Here is a 27,866-nt window from a genome sequence, read left to right on the forward strand (position 1 = left end):
AAAAAATGTTTGCATTAACATGGAGCAGACAACGTTATACATCCACAGTTTACCCCAGGGCCACTGTAACATAGTCTGAAGAGATAGAGACTATCTTGACCTTCCAGAGAACATTACAGTGACCCGTCACAGCAGTGAAACCATGCTGGTCAAGCAGGGTGAGCAAGTGGTGGCCAGCGGGTTGGAGACCCTGACACGCCACATGCCTCCCAGGGGATGGGCAACAAACCCTGTGGGTTTAGCAACTTACCACAAAAGATACGATTCACATTTTTGTATTATATATTTTGCTTTATATATTATCTAGGAAGTTTTGGTAGGCTGTTTTTCTAGTAATTTATATATTGACGTCAAATTATAGATGTTTTATTAATTTTGGAATCTCTTCTGTATCTGTAGTTTATGTTGAATTTTTCATTGTAATATTTATCGTTACATTCTGTTTTATTCTTGTTCCCTCTTAGCAGAAGTTTGTCTATTAGCTTTTATAATGAACAAGATTGTGACTTTGCTGATCTATTAGTATCATCGTTTCTGTTTAGTTGATTAGCTGAAAGCTGGACTTGACAGAGGCCAATACTAAGATAAGCTGTCAGAAATTCCTTGTTACAGTATAGGAACTTGAGGAAATATGATTACCGATATAGATTTGTCATGAGTAATCCACTCACCAGGTCCCTCCATTTTGACCTCCAAGAGGGGCCAGAAGACACTTCTCTTACCAGGGCGTTGAGAAATTCCTGGGTGAGGGGAGCGCCAGCATCCCGGAGAAATGTGCTGTGGCCGTGTGTTGTAGGCCAAGGGTGAAGATGGTGCTGCTGTCACTGAAGTGAGACCCCTGGTATCAAAGGAGATTCTAGGAGTCTGGGATGGAACAGTCCTAGTAGCAGAATTTAGTTTTGAGAGCAAGGCGGGCGTGGTTACTGCAATAGGCTCAGGGTCATAATTGTAATCAGAGTTGCTGGACCTGCCAAAACCTCTGGAAGTGGCTAACTGATCGTGGGATCTTAAGGGCCAAAATAGATGGACAGCTTAGGAAGGTCTTATCTTTATAATAAAAAATACAGGAACTGGATCTCGTTGAGGATAGACCCTGTAATTGGGTCACAAGTACGTACTGTAAAACTTAGGAACCATCCACAGGCCATTTTACCATTCTGTCAGGCTGACTGCTTCTGGGTAAGCAAATAAATGTTAATACTAGTGGTCTTAACCATGATCACAATCCCACTGTTACACTTTCTTTGCCTTAAAATGGGTCATTGGACCTGAAACCAGCTGACACGCACGAGGTGTCACACCGTCCGCCATTGGCTTCCCCTGCCTCTTTTGGGGGTGAGACATGGACAGCCACACGCTGTGTGTCCACTGCCAGGTTCGGAGTTCACCCACGCGGCCTTTCCTCAGACTTCCTTGTCCCTGAGGTTCCAGTTTTGTTCCTGTCAGGATCCTAACAACCAGCCAAGTCAGTTACCTCTGCCAAGAAATTAGTGTACGTCTGTATTTCCAGCTGTCCCAGCTGCTATATGAAGTAAATTTCCAAGGGTACCTCTCCTAGCTGTGACCACTGGGAAGGTTTCTCTGAAAACTGTCCTTTAGGGTCTTCACAAAATTCTTTAAAATGTATCAGTGGTCCTTTCCAGATGGTGCTGATGCACCTGTGAACGAGGCCTGAGTTATCTCCTCCACTGCCCATTGGTCACAGGGAAGCCCCCAGGAGGCCTGTCAGTTGACATAGGAGTCTGGACTCCTATTTATGCACTTTACCTAGGCTTTCTGGACTTCCTAATGCCTGATCCCAAATAAAGCATTTCCACAATACAGTGAATTGCAGCAGCAGTCAATGAACCTGAGAATACATCTCGTGAAGGCTAGCACCAGTCACATACTCACATGCTCCAGTGTGCCACCTCTGTTGGGGCCCTGCAGCATGCCAGAGTTTGTTTTTCAAATGGAAAGTAGTTCTCTGCCACAGAAGCCATGGCCTTGCTACAGAACCCTAGAGGCCTTTGTAACTGCTAGGGATTGAAAGGGACTCCACACAGCGTCTTTATCTGCCTCAGAGACATAAGAACAAATAAGAACAGGTATTTCACAGAAGATAAATAAGAACTAGTCAATAAATAAAGTTGCTTATTCTTACAGAAAGTAGGTTAAAACAAGATATTTTAACTCACCATATGACAAAAATTAAATTTTCTTTTTTTTTTCCCTGAGGAAGATTCGCCCTGAGCTAACATCTGTTGCCAATCTTCCCGCATTTTGCAGGTGGATCACTGCCACAGCACAGCTGCTGACGAGTGGTCTACACTATAACCCGGAACCGAACCCAGGCCACCAGAGCAGAGCGCACCGAACTTAACCACCAGGCCGCCAGGCCGGCCTCCCAAATTAAATTCTTATAATTCTGGTCATTCATTCAGTCAATAAATTCATTGAGCCCCTACTCTGTGTCAAGCAATATGCTAGTCATGGGCATAACGATAAGCACCACAGACAGTTGCTAGACTCATAGAGCTTCTGGTCTAGTGAGGTAGACAAGGAGTAACAAAATAATCACACAAATACACATACATAATTACAAACATAATTGCAAATTATGTAAATGCTAAGGAGAATGAGTATAGGACTCAATGAGGGTGAACAGTCAAAGGGACCTTACTCCGAGATCACAATGGGATCAGAGAACACTTCTCTGAGCTGAATGTGAAGGGACCAATGGCCTTTTGAGGTAAAGCAAATTAACACGCTCAAAGGTCCTGAGATGCATGGCTTTGGGGAAAGAAGGTTAGCAGTCAGAGAGGGAAATTAATGTAAGACTACGACACACGGGGTAAGACGCAGTGTTGTGGACTATGTGGAGGACTTTTGCCTTTACTTCAGAGCAATCAAAAGCCATCAAATTATGTTAAGCAGAGGAATATGTTTGTAAGTGCTTTTATAAACATTAGGCTGACTTCTGTGTGAACAAAAGATTTGGGGAAATGGCTGTGGTGAAGTTATAGCAAGATTCCAGGCGAGAAAACATAGTTTGGACAAGATTAGTAGCTAAGATTAAACACAGACACATGTCGATCTCAACATGTCCCAAAACAAATTCATTTCTTCTCTCCTAAATTTTTTTTTCCCTGTGTTCATCATCTTAGTGAAATAAATGATTACCCAAAGATCTGGGCCAGTTGTCTGTGGTATACGTCGAAGTTGAAGTCATGGGAGTGGATAACATAGCGGTAGAATAACATAGCGGTAGAAGAGGTTTTAAAGAATGAACTTCTAGAAATATTTCACCCAAGCAAGAAACCTAGCTCTTCTCTCTCATCCACCATATCCGTTTCATTACCGGGTCCCTTAGATTCTTCCTTTAAATTGTGTCCTGAATCAGTCCCCCCAGATGCCAGTCTTCAGAAGACAGAACTACTGCGTTGCCCGAACTGGCCTTCCTGGCTCAAGTCCTCCTTCCCTTCACTTTACCCGACACCAGGCACTAGAAGGCAAACATGACCACGTTATACCCTCCTTGAAACTCTGCACAGTCTTCTCACTACACGCAAATCCCCTCACAACGCCTCGCTTGCCTTTTCAGTCTCATCTCTTTTTGCACCACCTCTTCCCTGTCCTCTTTTCACCAGGCCAATGAATGTTCTTCTCCTGTCCCATAACGGACCGTTTTTCTTTCCTGCCTCTAAGCCTTTTTTCATAAACTGTTCCCTCCACCTGGAGTAATGCCCCCCGATCCAGTGGGCCGACCCTTTCCTGACCGCCATACTTCAAGGATTCCCGCCCTGCCTCCCACCCCACTCCGCCTCTGCGCTCTCCAAGGGCAGGAGCGTCCTGCTTGCTCCCCAAACCTCCTCCACGTGCCCAGGACAGTGTTCCGCACAGGGGGGCACAGGGGCGCTCAGGTCGCTCGGCCGGCGCAGCCGTTCTAGCTCCCCTTTCCCCAGTGCTTCCGGGGGCGTCAGAGCCATGGCGTGCGCGGGCGCTGCGGCCTCGGGGGTGCGTTCCCCGATCTCGCCTGACGGCGCGAGCGTCTCCGGGAATCGCATCTGGTCACCACAGCTGTCGGAGGCTGGAAGTCTCTGACGGAAGTGCTGGGGCCGCAGTCGGTTCTGGGAATTGTAGTTGTCTGAGGGTCGCGCTCTGGGTCTCAGGCTGAGGCTGCTCGGCGGCCGGTGAGTTGTAGTTGCCTGAGGTCAACGGCCTTTGTATCGAGGCGCCATGAGCTCCGCCGCGGGGCATACTGGGAGTTGTAGTGTGTGTGTGAGACGCACACTGCATCCCACGTGCGCGGAGCGGTGGGTCCCGGGAAATGCAGTGTCTGAGGCCCACAGTCGGTCTCCGGCGCTGTGGGCGTGGACGCGGGGTGTTTTGGGAATTGTAGTGTGTTTGGGGGGCACTTCCTTCCCCGCGGAGGCGCGGTGGGTCCTGGGAAGTGTAGTGTCTGAGGCCCGCGGCCTGGAATGCAGTTTGCGCGACGCTGGCGGCAGGGCCTCAGACCCCGAATCCTTAGAGCCGAGAACCCGGCCTGCGTTGGACCCGAGGTAGGTCAGGGGCTCGCCCTGCGCGCGCCGGCTGCCCGCCGAGTGGCCCGGCGCGACGGGCGTCCGGGGCTCGGGAGCGCGCGGAGAAGCGCGCCGTTCTGGCCGCTGCGGGCCGGGGTGCGGGGCGCGGGCGCCGGGCCGCGTGCCGAGGGCGGCGGCCGTGGAGTGACGGCGCCCGGCTCAGGGCTCCTCTCTCCCTGCAGCTCGGCCCTCCTCCCGTCGCCGTCGGGCCGCCGAGCGCCATGTCTCAGGTAAGGGCCTCCCCTCGCCGACGCCGCGGTGTCCCGGACTCGGGGACGGGGCTCTCTGTCCTGGAGCCCCGCCCCCGCCCCTGCCCCTCCGGCCGCGTCTCAGAGGGCCGGGCTGCCCCGCGGGCGCTCGCGGGCCGGGAGCGGGCGCGCGGTGGGTCGCCGCCTCTGCCCTCCCCGTGGTGGAGCGGGGAGCGTCTGCCCTTCATCCGCTGCTCGTCGTGTGTCGTGGAGCGTCTGCTGCGGCGCCTATGGCCCTGGCGCAGTGCTGCTCCTGGACCAGCAGCATCAGCGTCGCCTGAGCCCCCGCCGGTCCTTCTGAACCGGACACTGGGCGCGCGGCTCGGCAGTGCCTGCAGGTGACGCTCGTGCATGACCCGTCCGGGGGCTTGGGGATGCCGCAGTGAGCAGGACACCACCTCCGATCTCGTTTTTCAGGCATGACGTTACGTTTCTTTAGCAGAGAACGCTGGGTATTTTCGTTTTGGTTGTGGCTGAAAGCCTGGCCGGCAGCTGTGCTTCGCAGAGAGAAGGCGGCCAGCCGTTCCAAATTAGTCCCTTTGTGTTTAGTCACTTCCCTGTCTTGCTTTTTGTCACACTTGTCTTCAAATCCAGAGGCTCTCCGAGTTTTGCTGGAGAGTCTGTTCCTCCTCTGCTGCAGATCCCACTGTTGACTCTAGGAAACAGCTTTCGTTATTAGTCAGGAAGTTTTTATTAAAAACCTTAAACTGTAAAATATAACTCTGCCATACATCTGGGGCTGTTGCTAGTTTGGGATCTTTTAAAATTCATGTTCATGCCTAGTGGTTATGAGGTTCACTCAAGTGGCGCAAAACCAGGCTGCAAAGCAGGGGCTTATTGTTCCCCCAGCCCCGAGGGAAAAAGCTTTAGGTTCCATCCTGGGAAGTATTACGTTCCCTCTTTGAGAGATCCTTGTACTTGACTGCTTATCCCTCCTTGTTCTGTCATATTGCTAAAAATCCCTCTGAGTTTCACAGCTGTTCCTTTCGGCTTGGGGCCACTGTGATAAACTTGAGTGTGTGCCCCATTTCAAGGGTGCTGCTGTTATCTGGTATAGCCACTTGTTACCATGAAAAATTCTTGCCAAGTAGTATCCAGATAGGCTGGTATTAAGGAAAATATACATTGTCTATTAACACAAATGAATTGTCTTTGCTATTCATAAAGTGTTGTAAGATCTTAAGAATTTTTACAGCCAAAGCCAGAAATCCCTGTTCTTTACATGTATGATGCTTTATCTTCCACAAAATTGTAAATTATCTCAGGACAAATCCCATATATGGTTTCTCCTTTTCTTAATTATACAACAAAACAAAACAGCGAGGCTCTTAGTTATACTCTTAATAATTATTCAGAATTCTGAAAACTCCCATTGCTACTTATGGAGACTTGTCCACTCTCCATAGTGGGACTCACTGCACTCCTTGGTCAGAGCCTTTGGGAGCATGGTGCTGGTTGTGCCTATCTCTGTATGTCCTTTCAGGGGTCCGTGACGTTCAGGGATGTGGCCATAGACTTCTCCCAGGAGGAGTGGGAGTGGCTTCAGCCTGCTCAAAGAGATCTGTACAGATACGTAATGTTGGAGAACTATGGCCACCTGGTTTCGCTGGGTAAGTATTCCTCCTCGTCTCCACTCAGTCAGAATTTGACATTTAGGATGGTTGTTGTGAATCTTGATTATCTGGCTGAATATTCCCAAAGGAGGTATGTTTTTGTTTTTGTTTTTGTTTTTTTAGTTTTTAAGATGGAGATTATAACTTCACGTGATGTTTAGACATCTTTCATACTTACATCTGGTATTTCTTTTAATAGTCCCTCTTTTCTGAGGATTTAAGGACTGATTTTGAATTTATTTCATTTTCTGCAAGCAGGTCTTAACATTTCTAAGCCAGATGTGGTTTCCTTATTGGAACAAGGCAAAGACCCTTGGCTGGGGAAAGGAGATGTGAGAAGAGATCTGTTTTCAGGTGAGTGAGTTAGAAAATTGGTGGGGAAAATTTTTTAAATAACAACTCAACTAGTCAATGAGAAAGCAATACTTTTTTATATGTTGGTTGGAAAGTTTTCCCTTAAAGATACTAGAGAAGGGGCCAGCTCGGTGGCGAAGAGGTTAAGTTCTCGCGCACTGTTTCGGTGGCCCGGGGTTCGCAGGTTCGGATCCCAGGCGCGGACCTATGCACTGCTCATCAAGCCATGCTGTGGCAGCATCCCATATACAAAATAGAGGAAGATGGGTACAGATGTTAGCTCAGGGCTGATCTTCCTCACTGAAAAGAAAAGATACTAGAGATACAGAGACTACGAAGTCTTGTCCACAAGACTGCATAAGGGACTACTTCACACCCACTTATCAGTCTGCCTTCAAATCACATGTTACCCTTTCCCCACTTTCTCACAGATAGACGTGTCCTCTCTTTTCATTGGTAGTTCTGTCTGGGCTCTGAATTTCATTTTTTTTTTATTTCTCTTTTCTTTCTTGAACTTGACATATGTCTCTATTGCCTAAATTAAAAGATATATATTTTTTTATAGTGCTGTTCTGTTTAGCCATCTTGGAAAGATTAATCCATTACTCTTTGGTTAACTGATGGCTTTATTCATCCCTCATATATTCACTTAAGAATATTTACTGAAATTTTAACCTCATCAAGACTTTCTCTTAGGTGCTACAGAGAGTAGAAGGCATACAAAAATGTAATAACTGTCAAGTAAGCTATGGTCTAGAGAGATAAAATGGATCTGTAAGTGACTTTGTTAGAGTTGGCAGTTCAGCAATGAGAAAAAAGGGATTTCCAGTTGGTGTTTTAGGCCTGGATAATTTGGATAGGGATAGTAGTAATAGAAACACAAAAGATGGAACCAGGGTTGGTTTTGTAGAAAAGGTGATGAATTAGTTTGAGATATGCGTGGTGTGAGTAGAGGACGGTATTTCCCAGTGAAGCTGTGAAACAGACTGTTGGAACATGTCTCAGGAAGAAGTTCAGATTAAAGATGTAGACGTGGGAATCTTATGTTAAGAAGCAAAAATTGAAGCCATGAGATTGAGAAGGGCTCTGAAAGCCTTTTTCTCCTTAGGTTGACAACAGAATTGCTGGTGAAGCTCTTTAAAAATAAATATGGCCATCTCCCACCCTTGAAGATTCTGACATAGAAGATCTGTGGAGCCTAAGTTATATGTATTTATGAAAAGTTCCCTACGTTCTATAGTTGATTCTGAAGCACACTTCTGATGGAGGTATACTGACCTTTAGAGAGTGGTCCTGTTGAGATAACAGGAGGAACGCTTAGAGAGAAGCAGCGGCTTGGAAGGACTGATGAGGGAACAGGAGAAGGTGCCATGAAAACTGAGCTCTGGCTTTAAGGAGAGTGGTGGTAGTGAATCGCACATGCTACAGAGACCTTCAGGAGGACATAGAAGAGGATGTGGAAAGACAGTACTGATGTGGGCTCAAGTCATGAGGTAGGACAAGTGCAGGGAGACTCCTTCATTTGATGTTTGAGTTGAAGAAAAATGTCTTTTCTAAATGTTTTTCAAATAATAAAACTATGTACAGGGGAAGTAAGGTAAAGGGCCAACATGGACAATTTGTCTCTATTTCTACTACTTTAATACAGCTTTTGCAATTTTTGTGTGTTCCTTCCAGTACTGTTTTTGAAAGGGGAAATATCACAAATAATGCATAAAACATAAATGTGCAGCTTAAAAAATTATTAAAAGACACCCGTATAACCACCACTCAGGTCAGTAAACAGAACACTGCCAGGTCCCTACAAGCTTTCTGTGTGCTCATCCCAGTCATCCCTCTGCCTGACCCAAAGGTCATCTTCTCTTTACTTTAATGGTAGTAACCTCCTTGGTTTTCTTTAGAGCTTTGTCTACTGTTTTTGTATCTCTAATCGCTACAGTTTGGGTTTGTATGTTTGTGACCTTTATATAGAGGGGCTGATAATGTATATATTACATTGTGATTTGCTTCTCAAGATTATTTTAAGATTTATGCATTTTGGATATTGCTTAAGTAGTTTGTTTCATTGTACAAGTACACCCCAATTGATCCATTCTGCTATTGAGGGCTTCTTGGGTGGTTTGCACTTTAGAGCTGTTGCAATGTTGGTGTTGTCCCTGTATCCTGGTACATATTGGCACAGGTTTCTAGGCCTGGAATTGCTGGGTCCGAGGATAATGCACCTCTTCCACATCATTCCATCATCTTCGGTGTCAAATAATACCAGAATGTTTTCCAAAGTGCTTTTACTGACTGACACTCCCGCAAACACAGTGAATGGGTTGCTCTTGCTCCCCAAACTTACCAACGCCAGTGCTGTTAGGCATCATATATTCACCTGTCAGAAGAGTGTGCAGTGGTAGCTTATTGTGGTTTAAACTTGCTTTCTCTGATTACTGATGAAATTGAGCACTTTTCACATGTTTATTGGCCATTTAGATACCCTCATCTGTGAAGCGCCTCTTGAAGGTTTTACTCATTTATCTATTGGATTCTCTGTCTTCTCTTATTTGTAGGAATTACACATTTTGGATACAAATCCTTTGTTAATTATATTCACTGCAGATATTTTCTCTCATATGTGGCTTACTTTCCCCCCTAATAACGTCTTTTGATGAACTGAAATTCTTAATTTAAGTGTAGTCAGATTTATCAATCTTTCCCTTTATGGTTAGTATTTTTTTGACCTGTTTAAGAAATCTTTCCCTACCATGAGGTCACAATGAAGACATTTTCCTAGATTTTCTTTTTAAAAAGCCTGGTCATCTTGCCATTCACACTTAGACCCATGGTCCAAGTTGAATTTATTTTTGTGTGTCATGTGAGCTAGTGGTCAATTTTGATCTCTTCTGTGTGGAGATCCAGTTACCATGGTGCCATTTATTGACATGTCTGTCCTTTCCCTCACTGTTTTAAGTTTGTTGTAAGTTAAATGTCAGTTGTTGTGTATGTTTCTAGGTTCTTTATTCTTTTTTTTTTTTTTTTTAAAGCTTCAGTGCATGGTTGTGTATCCTAGTTGTTGGTTTAGTTCTCTAGGTGAGCCGCCACCACCGTATGACAACTGACAGACAGGTGCTGTGGATCCATGACCAGGAAATGAACCTGGGCCACAGCGGTGAGAGCGCCGAATCTTAACCACTAGACCGCCAGGGCTGGCGCTCTCTCTTCTTTTTTGTCTTTTTTTCCATCTTTGCATAAATCTGTACAGTCTTAGCTATGGATTTAATAATGGATAATATTTTACTGTATTTGCCTTACCCCACCTCTTTTTTTGCTGAATAATTTAAAGTACATTACAGATATCTTGACATTTCACTGCAGAGTACTTCACTATCATCTATAGGGACATTTTCAACAGAATTGAAATATCCTTTTCACACCAAAGTAAGTTTTGCCTAATATTTTTTTAATGCACTGTCCATATACAAATGCTTCATAATATAGCTGGATTGTCTTTGCGGGATGATGAAATTTTCCTGTTTCTCTGTATGTCCTATATAACTTTGGATTGTAACCTGTTCATTTTGATATTTTAGGACTTTGGGTCTTGTCTAAATCCTATTGAGAGGTTAACTTTATTTAAGCAGGCTGTTGATATGGATAAGTTGAGCCACAAGTTCTAACCTGTCTTCTATGTATGTGGTTCTTTTTTTTTTTTTTTTTTTTATAATTTTATTTATTTACTTTTTTCCCCCAAAGTCCCAGTGGATAGTTGTATGTCATAGCTGCACATCCTTCTAGTTGCTGTATGTGGGATGCGGCCTCAGCATGGCCGGAGAAGTGGTGCGTTGGTGCACGCCCAGGATCCGAACCCGGTAGCAGCGGAGCGCGAGCACTTAACCGCTAAGCCACAGGGCCGGCCCCTATGTATGTGGTTCTGATAACAGTCCAGTTTTCAGAGCCTTTTTAGGTCTATTGTATTTGTCCCACATATGCACCTCCTAGTGGCCTTTCTGGAACTTGGGCAGTGGGTTCCCCTTTGATTCAGTTCTCACAGCTTTTATTTTGTTATTTAGGGTCAGATCCATGCATGCTCAACTCAGGGATGAACTCAGGATTTCATACACAACTTTATGGGATCACCGTCTTGAGCTCCTTGTTTCACCATCTCCCCTACACTTTTTGGCTCCCAGCGTCCGTTTTTTCAAGTCTTCTGGATAGAAAGCCAGACCTCTAGTTTCTCCTCTGCTATGCGCTTCCTGCAAATGTGTCTCCCTCTGCAGCCAAGCAACTAGAGGATAGAAAGAGAAAAAAGGGTATTACCTCTGTGCTCTTGGGACCATAGATTTTTCTGCTGAGAGAAAAAGGTTACCCTGCCTTAGAGTTTTAATTGCCTATACGGCCACCACTGCTGCAGGATGCCTTGGTGTTGGGCATGAGAGAATGGGAAATGAATAAACAAAAAATAAGATTTCTCTGACCAGTATAGACCCCCTTCCCCATTCCTCACACCAGAAATAGAGGCTTCTCTTGGAGCTCTTTCTCCTCATGCCTGCTGCACAGTTCTTGCTTTTAGGCTGCCTTTGGCCTTAAACCTGGAGAGACGGGAGGGGGGAAAAAAACCCAAGAAACTCGCCACCAGTTCAGCGTTAGTTCGAGTTCTTGTTGCCTTCTCCAATCAGCTTGCTACCATTTCCTTTTTAGAGTCCTCAGGTAGCTGCTCTGTGCATTCTGTCCGCGGTTTTTACTTGCATTCAGTGGGACAGACAGGTTGGAGTGTACTTACTCCATCTTGATAGGACTGGAACTACTCATTTTATAAGTGAAAAAAAAGCACGAAGTTACAGCATGTAGAAGGATCATACTGATAAAATGAAAATACAAGGTTCAGTATAGATTGAGCAAAAGTATAAAGTGTAAGGAAGAAAATAGTGGGAAGTCAGGATGGTTCGGGAAAGCACTGGTCAGATCATGCAAGTGCTTTACAAGTCACATTAACGAATTTAGAGTTCATCCCTAGGCTAACAGGGAATCCTTACAAGATTTTAGGCAGATGAGCATTTTAGTAAAGTCATTCTAGCTACAGTTTGGAAAACAGATTAGTTGGAAGCAAGACTGGGAAACAGAGCTACCACTTAAGAGTTATTGCTGTAACCTAGTCCGGATGTAGTCATCCTCTGAACTGTGGAGGTGTCCAGGGAATGGAAGCAGGTACACTGACTGGTAACAAACTAAGGAAGTGGACTCGAAAAGACCTGGTGATTGACTAGATAAAAGACATGAAGAAGAGTGAGGAATTGTGATTGACACCACTCTTTTTGCTGGTATTATTATTTCCTAAAAAAAAAAAAAAGATGAACATGTTTGAAGGGGAAGAGAATTGCCCTACATCAATTTATGACTTACTGAGTTTTGGGTCTTTGTGGGGTGCTTGAGTATATAAATTCAGTAGGCAGCTGAATATCATATTCTGGAGCTTAAGAGAGAGATCACCGTGCTTCTCACATTTTAGTCATTGGGAGACTTTTTTTAAGACACATTCCCAGGTCACACTCCAGAAATTCTTTTTTTTTTTTTTTTTTTTTAAAGATTTTATTTATTTAGTTTTTTCCCCCCAAAGCCCCAGTAGATAGTTGTATGTCACAGCTGCACATCCTTCTAGTTGCTGTATGTGGGACGCGGCCTCAGCATAGCCGGAGAAGTGGCGTGTCGGTGCGCGCCCGGGATCCGAACCCGGGCCGCCAGCAGCAGAGCGCGAGCACTTAACCGCTAAGCCACGGGGCCGGCCCCCACTCCAGAAATTCTAAGTCATTAGGTTTGTGGTGGAATTCAAGAACCTGCATTTTTAACAAGCTCCCAGATGATGCTGACGCTGAGTTAAGTACACATTTAAGAGTTATCTGCACAGCTTCTTAAAATTTTGAATTTTCTTTGTAAAATCCTTGTATACCTATTGTTGCATTTATTCTCAAGCAACCTTCCCTAGTTTCTTTTCTAACAAGTTATATTGCTTTTCCGTAGGAATGCTTGTGAATTTGTATAGTTATATCTTTCAATCTATACTGTAGCAATAAAAACACCCTAAACTTTTCTAGATTGATTCTTCCCTGCAAATACTGTAATGATTTTTTTTTTGGTGAGGAATATTGGCCCTGAGCTAACATCTATGCCCATCTTCCTCTATTTTGTATGTGGGGTGCCACCACAGCATGGCTGGGTGAGCAGTGTGTAGGTCTGCGCCTGGGATCCGAACCTGCGAACCTCAGGCTGCCAAAGTGGAGCTCGTGAACTTAACCACTATGACACTGGGCTGGCCCCCATGATTTTTTTTTTAATTAGTAAACTTTATTTTTTAAAGCAGTTTTAGGTTCACAGCAAAATTGAATGGAAAGTACAGAGTTCCCATATACCCCCTGAACCCCCAACAATCTCTCCCACTGTCGACATCCCACACCACAGTAGTACATTTGTTAGAATCAGTGAACCTACAATGATACATCCTTATTACTCTTTAAGTCCATAGTTTCCATTAGGGTTCACTCTTGGGGGTGTACATCCTATTGGTTTTGACAAAGTACAAGGACACATGTCCACCATTGTAGTATCATATGGAGTAATTTTATTGCCCTAAAAAATCCTCTGTGCTCTGCCTGTTTATCCCTCCCTCCCTCCAACCCCTGGCAACCATGGATCTTTTTAGCATCTCCATAGCTTTGCTTTTTCCAGAATGGTATATAGTTGGAATTATACAGAATTGAGCTTTTTAGATTGGCTTCTTTCACTTATTATTATGCATTTAAGATTCCTCTGTATTTTTTCATGACTTTGATAGCTCATTTCTTTTTCGCACTGAATAGTATTTCATTGTTTGGATGTACCACAGTTTACTTTTCTGTTCTCCTACTAAAGGATATCTTGGTTGCTTCCAAGTTTTGGCAATTATGATTAAAGCTGCTATAACAATCTTTGTGCAGGTTTTTGTGTGAATGTAAGTTTTGAATTCATTTGGGTAAATACCAGAGAGTGTGATTGTTGAATCATATGGTAAGAGTATGTTTAGTTTTGAAAGAAACTCCCAAACTGTTTTCCAAAGTGGCTGCACCATTTTACATTTCCACCAGCAATGAGTGCAAGTTACTGTTGCTCCACATCCTCGCCAGCATTTGATGTTGTTAGTGGGTTGGATTTTGGCCATTCTAATTGGTGTGTAATGCTATTTCATTTTAATTTACAATTATCTAGTGACATATGATGTTGAATATCTTTTCATAGTCTTACTTGCCACTTGTGTATCTCCTTTGGTGAGGTGTCTGGGTCTTTTGCCCATTTTTTAATTGGGTGTTCATTTTTTTTTACTGTTGAGTTTTAAAAGTTCTTTGTATATTTTGGATAAAAGGGCTTATCAGATGTGTCTTTTGCAAATATTTTCTCCCATTCTGTGGCCTGTCTTCTTATTCTCTTGACAGTGACTTTTGCAGAACAGAAGTTTTGAATTTTAATGAAGTCTAGTTTATCAATTACTTATTTCATGGATTTCGCCTTTGGTGTTGTATCTAAAACGTCATTGCCATACCTAAGGTCATCTAGGTTTTCTCTTATATCTTCTAGGAATTTTATAGTTTTGTGTTTTACATTTAGGTCTGTGATCCATTTTGAGTTAGTTTTTGTGAAGAGTGTAAGGTTGGTGTCTAGATTCATTTTTATGCATGTGGATGTCCAGTTGTTCCAGTACCATTTGTTGAAAAGACTGTCTTTGCTCCCTTGTGATGTCTTTGCTCCTTTGTCCTAGATCAGATAACTATAATTATGCAGGTGTATTTCTGAACTCTCTGTTCCATTGATCTACTGTCTAGTCTTTCACTAATACCACACTGTCTTGATTACTGTAGCTTTATACGAACTCCTTTTTCTTTCTTTTTTTTTTTTTTTTTGTGAGGAAGATCAGCCCTGAGCTAATCCTCCTCCTTTTGCTGAGGAAGACTAGCCCTGAGCTAACATCTAGCCGATCTTCCTCCACTTTATGTGGGACACCGCCACAGCATGGCCTGACAAGCAGTGTGTCGGTGCACGTCTGGGATCCGGCCCCCTATATGACCTCTTGAAGTCAGGTAGTGTGAGTCCCCTGACTGTTCTTCTCCTTCAATGTTGTGTTAAATATTCTCGGTCTTTTGCTTCTCCATATAAACTTTCGAATCAGTTTGTTGAGATGTATAAAGTAACTTGTTGGGATTTTGATTGGGATTTTGTTGAATCTGTAGATCAAGTTGGGAAGAATTGATGTCTTGACAATATTGTGTTTTCCTATCCATGAACATGGAATATCTCTCCATTTAGTTCTTCCTTGATATCTTTCATCAGAGTTTTGTAGTTTTCCTCATATAGGTCTTGTACATGTTTTAGGTTTATACGTAAGTATTTTATTTTTTTGGGTGCTAATGTAAATGGTAATATGTTTTTAATTTCAACCCCCATTTGTTCATTGCTGGTATATAGGAAAGTGATTGACTTTTGTACATTAACTGTGCATCCTGCATTCTCGCTATAATCACTTATTAGTTCCAGGGGTTTTGTAAATTTTTTTGGATTCTCTGCATAGACAATATGTCAGCTGCAAACAAAGTTTTATTTCTTCCTTGCCAATCTATATCTTTTATTTCCTTGTCTTACTGCATTAGCTAAGAATTTCAGTAGGACAGTGAAAAGCAGTGGTGAGAAGGGACATCCTTCCCTTGTTCCCAGTCTTAGTGGGAAAGCTTCATATTTCTCCATTAAGTATGATGCTAGCTCTAGGTTTTTTGTAGATGTTCTTTACAAGTTGAGGAAGTTTCACTCTATTCTTAGTTTGTTGAGAGCTTTATTCATGAATGGGTGTTGGATCTTGCAAGGCACATCTACTGGTAACAAGTTTCCTCAGTTTTTGTTTGAGAAAATCTTTATTTCTCCTTTGCTTTTGAAGGATAATTTCTCAGGGTATGGAATTCTAGATTGGTGGTTTTTTTCTCTCAACATTTTAAGTTTTTCACTTCACTCTCTGCTTGCTTTTTGCTGTGGTTTTGGAGAAGTCAGATTAAATTCTTATCTTTGCTCCTATATATGTAAAGTGTTTTCTTCCTCTGGCTTCTTCCAAGATTTTTTCTTTACCTTTGGTTTTCTTAAGTTTGAATATGATATGTCTAGGTGTAGTTTTTTTTTGACATCTGTCTTGCTTGGTGTTCTCTGAGCTTCCTAGATCTGTGGTTTGGTATCTGACATTTATTTGGTGAAATTCTCAGTCCTTATTTCTTCAAATACTGCCTCTGTTTCTTTCTCTCTTCTCCTTCTGGTATTCCCATTACATGTATGTTACACCTTTTGTAGTTACCTCACAGTTTTTGGATATTTGTTCTGCTTTCTTTTAGTCTTTTTTTCTTTGCTTTCTAGTTTTGAAAGTTTTCATTGAGATATCATCCTCTGGCTCAGAGATTCTTTCCTTAGATGAGTCCCAGACTACTAATGAACCCATCAAAGGCAATCTTCATTTCTGTTACAGGGTTTTTGATCTCTAGCATTTTTTTCTAATTAAAACATTATTTTTTAGAGCAATTTTAGGTTCATAGCAAAATTGAAAGGTACAGAGATTTCCCATATACCCCCACACATGCATAGCCTCTCCCATTATCAACGTCCTTACCAGAGTGATATATTCGTTACAACTGATGAAACTACATTGACATCATAATCACTCAAAGTCCATAGTTTACACTAGGATTTGTTTTTTTTTTTTTTTTAATTTTTTATTTATTGCAGTAACATTGGTTTATAACATTGTATAAATTTCAGGTGTACATCATTATACTTCTATTTCTGCATAGATTTCATCATGTTCACCACCCAAATACCAATCACAACCCATCACCACCCACATGTGCCCAGTTATCCCTTTCGCCCTCCCCCCTCCCCCCTTCCCCTCTGGTAACCACCAATCCAATCTCTGTCTCTATGTGTTTGTTTGTTGTTGTTATTATCTACTACTTAATGAAGGAAATCATACGGTATTTGACCTTCTCCCTCTGACTTATTTTGCTTTGCATAATACCCGAAATGTCCATCCATGTTGTCAGAAATGGCCGGATTTCATCATTTCTTATGGCTGAGTAGTAGTCCACTGTGTATATATACCACATCTTCTTTATCCATTCGTCCCTTGATGGGCCCTTAGGTTGCTTCCAAGTCTTGGCTATTGTGAATAATGCTGCAGTGAACACAGGGCTGCATGTATCTTTATGCATTGGTGTTTTCAAGTTCTTTGGATAAATACCCAGCAGTGGAATAGCTGGATCATATGGTAGTTCTATCCTTGATTTTTTGAGGAATCTCCATACTGTTTTCCATAGTGGCTGCACCAGTTTGCACTCCCACCAGCAGTGTATGAGAGTTCCCTTCTCTCCACATCCTCTCCAACATATGTTGTTTCCCGTCTTGTTAATTATAGCCATTCTGACGGGCGTGAGGTGATATCTCATTGTAGTTTTGATTTGCATTTCCCTGATAGTTAATGATTTTGAACATCTTTTCATGTGTCTGTTGGCCATCTGTATATCTTCTTTGGAGAAATGTCTGTTCAGGTCTTTTGCCCATTTTTTAATTGGGTTGTTAGTTTTTTTGTTGTTGAGATGCATGAGTTCTTTATATGTTTTGGAGATTAAGCCCTTATCAGATGTATGGTTTGCAAATATCTTCTCCCAATTGTTAGGTTGTCTTTTCGTTTTGTTGATGGTTTTCTTTGCTATGCAGAAGCTTTTTAGTTTGATGTAGTCCCATTTGTTTATTGTTTCTGTTGTTTCTCTTGCCCGGTCAGACATGGTGCTTCAAAATATGTTGCTAAGACCAATGTCGAAGAGTGTACTGCCTATGTTTTCTTCTAGAAGTTGCATAGTTTCAGGTCTTACATTCAAGTCTTTAATCCATTTGGAGTTAATTTTTGTGTATGGTGTAAGGTCTACTTTCATTTTTTTGCATGTGGCTATCCAGTTTTCCCAACACCATTTGTTGAAGAGACTTTCTTTTCCCCATTGTATGTTCTTGGCTCCTTTGTCAAAGATTAGCTGTCCATAGATGTGTGGGTTTATTTCTGGGCTTTCGATTCTATTCCATTGATCTGTGTGTCTGTTTTTGTGCCAGTACCGTGCTGTCCTGGTTACTATGGCTTTGTAGTATATTTTGAAATCAGGGAGTATGATACCTCCACCTTCGTTCTTTTTTCTCAGGATTCCTTTACCTGTTCGGGGTCTTTTGTTGTTCCATATAAATTTTAGGATTCTTTGTTCTATTTCTGTGAAAAATGTTGTTGGAACTTTGATAGGGATTGCATTGAATCTATAGATGGCTTTAGGATCTATGGACATCCTAACTATGTTAATTCTTCCAATTCAAGAGCACGGAATATCTTTCCATTTCTTTGTGTCGTCTTCAATTTCTTTCAGCAGTGTTTTATAGTTGTCTGTGTGCAGCTCTTCCACCTCTTTGGTTAAGTTTATTCCTAGGTATTTTATTCTTTTTGTTGCAATTGTGAATGGGATGGTATTCTTAATTTCTCTTTCTGTTACTTCATTGTTAGTGTAAAGAAATGCAACTGATTTTTGTATGTTGGTTTTGTATCCTGCAACTTTACCATATTCATTTATTACTTCTAAAAGTTTTTTGGTGGATTCTTTAGGGTTTTCTATATATAAAATCACGTCATTTGCAAATTGTGATAGTTTCACTTCTTCCTTTCCAATTTGGATCCCTTTTATTTCTTTCTCTTGCCTGATTGCTCTGGCTAGGACTTCCAGTACTATGTTAAATAGGAGTGGTGACAGTGGGCATCCTTGTCTGGTTCCTGTTCTTAGAGGGATAGCTTTCAGTGTTTCACCATTGAGGATGATATTAGCTGTGGCTTTCTCATATATGGTCTTTATTATGTTGAGGTACTTTCCTTCTATACCCATTTTATTCAGAGTTTTTATCATAAATGGATGCTGTATCTTGTCAAATGCTTTCTCTGCATCTATTGAGATGATCATGTGATTTTTATTCTTCATTTTATTAATGTGGTGTATCACGTTGATTGATTTGCGAATGTTAAACCATCCCTGCATACCTGGAATAAATCCCACTTGATCATTGTGTATAATCTTTTTAACGTATTGTTGTATGCGATTTGCTAGTATTTTGTTGAGGATTTTTGCATCGACGTTCATCAGTGATATTGGCCTGTAGTTTTTTTTTTTTGTGTTGTCCTTGTCTGGTTTTGGTATCAGGGTAATGTTGGCTTCGTAGAATGAGTTCGGGAGCTTCCCCCCCTCCTCAATTTTTTGGAAGAGTTTGAGAAGGATAGGTATTAAGTCTTCTTTGAATGTTTGGTAGAATTCACCAGGGAAGCCATCTGGTCCTGGACTTTTATTTTTGGGGAGGTTTGTGATTAATGTTTCGATCTCCTTACTGGTGTCTATTCAAATTCTCTACTTCTTCTTGATCCAGTTTTGGAAGGTTGTATGATTCTAAGAATTTATCCATTTCTTCCAGATTGTCAATTTGTTGGCATATAGCTTTTCATAGTATTCTCTTACAATCTTTTGTATTTCTGAGGTGTCTGTTGTAATTTCTCCTCTTTCATTTCTGATTTTACTTATTTGTGCCTTCTCTCTTTTTTCCTTGGTGAGTCTAGCTAAAGGTTTGTCAATTTTGTTGATCTTTTCAAAGAACCAGCTCTTGGTTTTATTAATTTTTTCTATTGCTTTTTTGGTCTCTATTTCATTTATTTCTGCTCTGATTTTTATGATTTCCCTTCTTCTACTGATTTTGGGCTTGGTTTGTTCTTCTTTTTCCAGGTCCTTTAGGTGCATTGTTAGATTGTTTATTTGAGATTTTTCTTGTTTATTGAGATAGGCCTGTATTGCTATAAACTTCCTTCTTAGAACCGCTTTTGCTGTATCCCGTAAATTCTGGCATGTCGTATTTTCATTTTCATTTGTCTCCAGGTATTTCTTGATTTCTTCTTTGATTTCTTCCTTGACCCAGTCATTGTTCAGTAGCATTTTGTTTAATCTCCACGTATTTGTGGCTTTTCTGATTTTCTTCTTATAGTTGATTTCTAGTTTCATACCGTTGTGGTCAGAAAAGATACTTGGTATTATTTCAGTCTTCTTAAATTTATTTTGTGGCCTAATATGTGATCAATCCTGGAGAATGTTCCATGTGCATTTGAAAAGAACGTGTATTCTTTGGTTTTTGGATGGAATGCTCTGTATGTATCTACTAGGTCGATCTGTTCTAGTGTGGCATTTAAGGCCAATGTTTCCTTATTGATCTTCTGTTTGGATGATCTATCTGTTGGTCTAAGTGAAGTGTTAAAGTCTCCTACTATTATTGTGTTACTGTCTATTTCTGTTTTTATGTGTGTTAATAATTGCTTTATATATTTCGGTGCACCTACATTGGCTGCGTAGATATTTACAAGTGTTATATCCTCTTGTTGGATTGTTCCCTTGATCATTATGTAATGCCCTTCTTTGTCTCTTTTTACAGTTTTTGTCTTAAAGTGTATTTTGTCTGATATGAGTACTGGTACCCCAGCTTTCTTTTCATTGCCATTTGCGTGGAGTATCTTTTTCCATTCCTTCACTTTCAGTTTGTGAGTGTCTCTAGGTGTGAAGTTTGTCTCTCGTATGCAGCAGATATATGGGTCTTGTTTTTTTATCCATTCAGCCATCCTCTGCCTTTTAATTGGAGCATTTAGTCCATTGACGTTTAAAGTAGCTATTGATAAGTATGTACTTACTGCCATTTTTGAACTTTTTTTTTTTTCTCAGTGTTTTAGTAGTCCTTCTCTGTTCCTTTCTTCTTCTATACAGAATTGATGGTCTCTTTAGTTTGACCTCTGTCTGAAAGCTCTACTCTTTAACTCCCCTCCTCCCTCCTTTTATGTTTTTGATATCATATCTAACCTCTTTTTTGTGCATTTGTATCCATTACCCTCTTATTTTTCCTATTTGTGGTCTTCTCTTTTTCCCTTAAATAAGTCCCTTTAACATTTCTTGTAGCACTGGTTTCTTGGTGACAAACTCCTTTAATTTTTGCTTGTCTGGGAAATTTTTGATCTCTCCTTCCATTTTGAATGATAACCTTGCTGGGTAGAGTATTCTTGGCTGTGAGTTTTTTCCTTTTAGCACTTTAAATATATTGTGCCACTCTTTTCTAGCCTGTAACGTTTCTGCTGAGAAGTCAGCTGATAGCCTTATGGGGTTTCCTTTGTATGTAACTTGACTTTCTCTTGCGGCTTTTAGGATTCTCTCTTTATCTTTAATTCTGGACATTTTGATTATCATGTGTCTTGGTGTGGGCCTCTTTGGGTTTATCTTGTTTGGGGCTCTCTGTGCTTCCTGTACCTGGATGTCTGTTTCCTTCCTTAAGTTAGGTAAGTTTTCCTCTATTATTTCTTGAAATAGATCTCTGCCCCTTTGTCTCACTCTTCTCCTTCCGGGACATCTATAACACGGATGTTAGTGCACTTGATGTTGTCCCAGACGTCCCTTAGACTGTCCTCACTCTTTTTAATTCTTTTCTCTTTTACCTGTTCAGCTTGGGTAATTTCTTCTAGTCTTTCATCCAGCTCGCAGATCTGTTCTTCTGTATCCTCTACTCTGCTTTTGAGTCCCTCTAGTGAATTTTTCATTTCCAGTATTGTATTCTTCATTTCTGATTGGTTCTTTTTTATATCTTCCATTTCTTTGTTGACGTTCTCACTGAGTTCCTCTATTCTTCTCCCCACATCAGTGAGCATCCTTAACGCTCTTTGTTTGAACTCTCTGTCATGTAGGTTGCTCATTTCTGTTTCACTTAGTTCCTTTTCTGGGGTTTTGTCCTGTTGCCTTACTTGGAATGTTTTCCTTTGCTGCCTCATTTTGCCTCCTTCCCTGTGCTTGTGTCTACGTATTAGGTAGGTCAGCTACGTCTCCTGCTCTTGGGTAGGTGACCTTATGTAAGTGATGGCTTAGGAGGCCTGCCGTGTGCTTCCCTCAGTTCTCAATGTTCCAGGGGTGACCCCTATGTGGGCTACGTGTGTCCTTCTGTTGTGGCCTGTTTGCTCTCCCTGTAGGCGCCCAGGGAGGCCGAGTTATGCTCCTGGCCAGCTGTTGTAATGCTCGGCTGCTTGAGGTTGTGGGGGGCCCTTCACTCTCTCTATCAGGTGTGGGGAGCCCCAGCACAGTTGGCTGCAAGTTCTAATACCACATTTGTGTTGCAGTATTTCTTTTAAGTGAGTAGGCCCCCAGTGTGGCAGGTTGTTAGGCTCAGGGCCTTACAATTGCTATAAGCCTCCAGCCTTTAGGTCTCTTGTCAGCTCTCTGAGGATTGCAGCTGGGTGGGGCTGGCCTCAGGCATGGGAGCACCCAATTGTTTCAGGCTTTGGAAGGTGGGGCAAACCCCCTATGTGGGTCTTTGAGAAGCACAAGTCTTCTGCAGCTGACAAGCCCCACCGCCCACAGGTCCACACACAGTCAACACAGTCCTGCCCCGTGTGCATGCCCCAGCCTCCCGAAGCAGACCCAGTCTCTCCATGACGGGAGCCCCACCCTTTCCACCAGCTCCTTGCGCACTTCCTGCCCTGCTGAAGTCGGCTCAGTTGCCAGGCTGCAGAGAATCCAGTCACCAATCTATGCAGGCCCACAAGTTGCCTGAGGGCTTGTTGTTGGGTGGGGCCAGTCTCTAGGGTGGGCTGCCTGCCCTGGCTGAGCTGGATTAAATCGGTGCTCTAGCGGGTGGGGCAGACCCTGGGCTACAGGCCCCAGGGAGAACTCCAATGGCGTCTGTGTCAGCACGCCCACACCAGGCCACAACAATGGCCGCCACCAATGTCCCAGTCCCTGGAGAGGTCTCACCTCTCACCGAGATGCACTCAGGGCCTATTAGGTGAGTCTCTTTTCACCACAGCACTGTGCACCTTTCTTTTTGGTGATTTTAGGTTGCTTTCTGAAACGGGTGAGTTTGCGCGTGGGCCGTTTAAGAGCCAGTTTTAATTTTTTTGTCAACCAGCTTTTCTGGAGGTACTCTACAATGTTTTAGTAGCAGGCAAAGTCAGATGTTATGCCACTTGTCTCGACTGTGCTGGTTCCACACAATGCCCACAGCGGGGGCACTCCCCAGCTCAGGGCCCCGCGCCTCCAGGGAGGGCTGCGTACCTTTGGGCTGCTCCTGGGCTGCTGTGAAGCTGGCAGCTTGTCAAGGTGGCGTTTTTCCTCTCCAGAAGGGAGTTTCTGCCTCTTCTACCTCAGTTAGGATTGTCCATTGTTGCAGGAGTTCCTCTTATCCAGTTTGCAGTTCTGTCTCGGGTAATTTTTCCACGAGTAGTTGTAAATTGGCTGTGTCCGCAGGAGGAGGTGAGTTCAGAGTCTGCCTATGCCGCCATCTTGGCTTTGCCTCCTCACTAGGATTTCCTTTTGACTCTTTCTTAGAATTTCCATCTCTCTGCTTACATTAGTCATCTATTCTTGCATGTTGTCTACTTTTTCCATTAAAGCTCTTAGCATATTAATCATAGCTTTTTAAAATTCCTGATCTGAATTCCAACATTGCTGCCATATCTAACTCTGGTTCTGATGCTTATTCCGTCTCTTCAGACTGTTTCTTTTTCTTTTAGTATGCTTTGTAGTTTTATTTGAAAGGTGGATATGATGTACGGTAAAAGGAACTGTGGTAAATAGGCCTTTCGTGATGTGGTAAGCTCTTGGGGGAGGGGAAGCAATCTACAGTTGTATGATTAAGTCTCAGTTTTTTGGTGAGCCTGTGCCCCTGAACTGTGAACTTCACCAGTGCTTCTCAATTTTTTTCCCCACTTATGTGCGACAGGATGACTAGAAGGAGCTGGAGTTGAGTATTTCTCTTCTCCCAGGTGTGTTAGGCTCTGGTAAAATAGTTTCTCCTGAGAGCACTTTGTTAATGAGAATAGAATGCTCTGGCATATTTCAGGATGGTTCCTTTTCTCCTCCCCTGCCAGAAGCATGAGGGGATTTTCCTTTGATATTCACTGTGAAGACCTGGTAGAACTACTGAAGGTAAAACTCACACAAGTGCGGGGGTGGGGGTCCCACTATGACTGGGTCCCCTTGGAGTTTTTAACTCACAGACTTACCAATACTGAGCTATTCATCAATAACAGTTCCGATTTTCCTGTCCCAGCACTGATTCCTGCAGAGGCTTCTGCTCGATAAGTTGTGATTCTCTGTGTCCTCCTGTCTGTTTCTCCAGTTTTGGGGTAGCAGTTTGCCCTTTGTCCCCACTTCTCTGACAGATCTAAGAAGAGTGGTTGATGTTTCTGTTCAGCTTTTTACTTGTTGTTAGTACAGAGTGGAGTGGTGACTTCTAAGCTTCTTATGTGCAGGACCAGAAACCAGAAGTCTCTCTGCAGTGATTTTCACAAGCTTGTTTTCCAAAATTCCTTTGCTTGTATTTATACCATAGTAAGTACTTTCTCAATGATCTTAAGTAATAGTGGTGATAGAGGATATTTGTGTTTTTTCCATAAGAAAAGAGCAAATACATCTAAAAATTTTGTTTTGAGTATATTGCTGATTTATCATAGGAATCCTTTGTTACTAAGAATGAATTCTTGTATCCCTCTAGGCTTTTAATAAGTATAAGTGCTAAATTTTATCAAATCCATTTGGCATCTACCAAAAAGTCTGGGCATAGTAGGTGATGGGAAGAGGTGAGGTGACTGAGTGAGGGAAGAGGGGTAAGGGATATATAATTAGCATTCTACTCATATGTTGAACCTGGTTTTCTTGGTTGTGCTTTTTAATCTCATTGGTCTGGGAAATCATATGGCAAATAATATACTAAATCTAGGCAGCTAACTCCAACAGCTTTTTCTAATCTCATTAAATGTCCAGGTTCACCTGGTCTATGTCCTGCTGTATTTCAGTTCCCAACTAGTTTCCTCAGTGAGGCCTTTCTAGATGAAGCCTTTCTTTGTCTCTTGCAGTGGATTTTTATATCTTGTCTCTGAGCCTTTATACAATTTTTACTCTAAATATAATGAACTTACTCTCATTTCTTATATCATTAATTGTTTTCTCCTGTGCCCTCTTTATCTCCATATTTATATTCTCAGCTCCTGAAGAGAATTATTGAGTTTATATCCCCAGAGCTCTTACTGAGGTACTGAGTAGATATGGAATTGGTTTATAGAAGTCAAGAAAGTAATTGAAGGTTTTCCCTTCATTGAGATCATCATTTTCTTAACAGCTATTTCACTGCCTTCCCTGTCCTAATCTTTCATTTTTATGTGCCTACCATATAGGTATAGATCTTGATTCATTGCTTAGATATGTATTAAAGAAATATGAGTTCTATTTACTTTTCCTTAGAAGGTTAAAGTCAGTCATAATAAAAGATAGCATTCCCCCACAAACAAAATAAATGTCAAAGTGTGTTTTAGAGAAAAATGAATTTTTTAATGTTATTTGGAAATAATTTTAAACTTCCAGAAAAGCTGCAGAAATAGTACAAAGAATACCCATATGCCCTTTACTCACATCCACCCATTGCTAACATTTTGCCCCATTTGCTTTATCATTTGGTACATAGTTTTTTTCCTGAAACATTTGAGAATAAATCCTATACATCATGGCCTTTTATCTCTTCTTCTTTCCTAAGACTAAAGAGATAAGAATATGTTTTTTGAAAAGAATCTTCCTATTATCATAAAATTCTGTCCCCCAAAACAGGAAAAAGTCCCTTCCTAAAATTTAGCCTAGAGAAAATGAGGGCCTATGTTTATCAAAAGCATTTGATGGAAAGACACTGTTATACCAAAGTTGAGCTTCAGATATCAGTTTGGAAAATAGAGTTAGAGCAAGGATCTTAGAAGATAGTTTTCAGAGAAACATTTATTTATGTAGAATAAGTTACTGTAAGGTGTTTCAAAGGCACTAAGTGAAGAGAGTCTGGTATCTTTATGGGACCTGAGGGACACTTGTAGTTTATTAGCAACATTATGAAATTGTCATTTTCAGGTCATTCTGGCAGTAAATAAAGTTTAAATGGAGGTGAGGAAGACTAGCCACCTGTCCTTCTCAAATACTTATCTTCCTGATAGTTCTGTTTTCCTCTCACCTTCAGTTACTTATATTTAGTCTTTCTCCCTATTCACCTACATCTCTCCTCTGTTTGATATGTCTTCTAAATTTCTGGGCACACTGCTCAGGTTTCAGAGTCATATATGACAATTATGAAAGCCATGGAATGCTAAGATTTTTTTTTCCATTCAGTTCTCTCATTTAAAAAAGCAGGAGTTGGGGGCTGGCCCAGTGGCATAGTGGTTAAGTTTGCGCACTCTGCTTCAGTGGCCCAGGCTTCACAGGTTTGGATCCCGGGTGTGGACCTATGTACTGCTTATCAAGCCATGCTGTGGCAGGCGTCCCACATATACAGTAGAGGAAGATGGGCACAGATGTTAGCCCAGGGCCAGTCTTCCTCAGCAAAAGGAGTAGGATTGGCAACAGATGTTAGCTCAGGGCTAATCTTGCTCACAAAAAAAAAAAAAAGGAGTAGTGACTTATACTTTACTCAATACAGAAAAAAAAACTTTTGCCTTGTTGTTTCAGTTTCAGAGTCAAATAGTGAGATTGAAGCATTTTCTCCCAAAAAATTCATATATGAAGGTGATTCATCCCAGTATTTGATAATGGAAAGAAGTCTAAGCCAAGGCCCTGAGTCTTCCAGTTTTAAAGGAGGCTGGAAATATGAGGATGCTACTGAAATGCTGCGAGGAAATCAAGGATGTATTAGGCAAGTGACAGTCTCTCATCAAGAAGCCCTGTCTCAACACATGAGTATCAATACTGTGGAGAGGCCCTATGGATGCCACGAATGTGGAAAAACTTTCAGTCGGCGCTTTTCCCTTGTGTTACATCAGAGAACTCATACTGGAGAGAAACCCTATGTATGTAAGGAATGTGGCAAAACCTTTAGCCAGATCTCAAACCTTGTGAAACATCAGATGATACATACTGGAAAGAAACCCCATGAGTGTAAGGACTGTAATAAAACATTTAGTTACCTTTCATTTCTCATTGAACACCAAAGAACACATACTGGGGAGAAACCATATGAATGTACCGAATGTGGAAAGGCCTTTAGTCGTGCCTCCAACCTCACTCGACATCAGAGAATTCACATAGGAAAGAAGCAATATATGTGTAGGAAATGTGGGAAGGCCTTCAGCAGTGGCTCAGAACTCATTCGCCATCAGATTACACATACTGGAGAGAAACCTTATGAATGCATTGAATGTGGGAAGGCATTTCGCCGTTCTTCACACCTTACTCGACATCAGAGCATCCATACTGCCAAAACCCCCTATGAATGTAACGAATGTAGGAAGGCCTTCCGTTGTCACTCATTCCTTATTAAACATCAGAGAATTCATGCTGGAGAAAAGCTCTATGAATGTGATGAATGTGGTAAAGTTTTCACATGGCATGCGTCCCTTATGCAACATATGAAAATTCATACTGGAGAAAAACCCTATGCATGTACTGAATGCGACAAAACCTTTAGTCGGAGCTTTTCCCTCATTCTACATCAGATAACTCATACTGGGGAGAAACCCTATGTATGTAAGGTATGTAATAAATCCTTCAGCTGGAGCTCAAACCTTGCTAAACATCAGAGAACACATACTGTAGAGAATCCCTATGAATATGAAAATTCATTTAATTACCACTCATTCCTTACTGAACACCAGGGAATTCACACTGTATAGAAAACCTAAGAACGTATGGAATTAAATTAAAAAAGCAGTTAATGCCTTACTTTGACTTCAGAGAATTCTTAGAAAGAAGCCTTATGTGAATATGTTGAATGTGAAGAAATGTGGTCCATGCTTTATTCAACATCCTGGAGAAAAACCCCAGGAATGTGTGGGAAAGCCAGTAACAAACAGCTGCTTGTTCTTTCTGTAATATCAGAAGATGACATCAATCAGTATTGAGAAGACTCTTCATCCGGCAGGATTCCCTTATTCTACATTTGTAAATTCCTGCCAGGGAAGGACCCATGTCCAATAAATGTGAGAAAGCTTTTCATTA

At 41.9% G+C, this 27,866-nt stretch overlaps 1 protein-coding gene across 1 annotated transcript; it reads left to right on the forward strand.

Moving 5' to 3' along the window:
* Positions 1-3,983: 3,983 nt before the first annotated feature.
* Positions 3,984-27,866, forward strand: ZNF140 (zinc finger protein 140). The gene is made up of 5 exons (XM_087423567.1): positions 3,984-4,541; positions 4,745-4,792; positions 6,294-6,420; positions 6,682-6,777; positions 26,382-27,866. Exons 1-5 carry the CDS (start codon positions 4,461-4,463, stop codon positions 27,539-27,541), a joined length of 1,512 nt encoding a protein of 503 aa, XP_087279693.1. The 5' UTR covers positions 3,984-4,460; the 3' UTR covers positions 27,542-27,866.

Source organism: Ceratotherium simum, chromosome 35 (assembly GCF_057802395.1).
Source record: "Ceratotherium simum simum isolate JZ-2026a chromosome 35, ASM5780239v1, whole genome shotgun sequence".
Classification (NCBI taxonomy): domain Eukaryota; kingdom Metazoa; phylum Chordata; class Mammalia; order Perissodactyla; family Rhinocerotidae; genus Ceratotherium; species Ceratotherium simum.

Excerpts from the sequence above, each read along its gene's own strand:
- ZNF140 (XM_087423567.1), top strand. The coding sequence starts at position 4,461 with ATGCAGTTTGCGCGACGCTGGCGGCAGGGCCTCAGACCCCGAATCCTT. Across the intron at positions 4,542-4,744 it reads CGGCCTGCGTTGGACCCGAG|CTCGGCCCTCCTCCCGTCGC; the intron begins GTAGGTCAGGGG and ends CTCTCCCTGCAG. Across the intron at positions 4,793-6,293 it reads CGCCGAGCGCCATGTCTCAG|GGGTCCGTGACGTTCAGGGA; the intron begins GTAAGGGCCTCC and ends ATGTCCTTTCAG.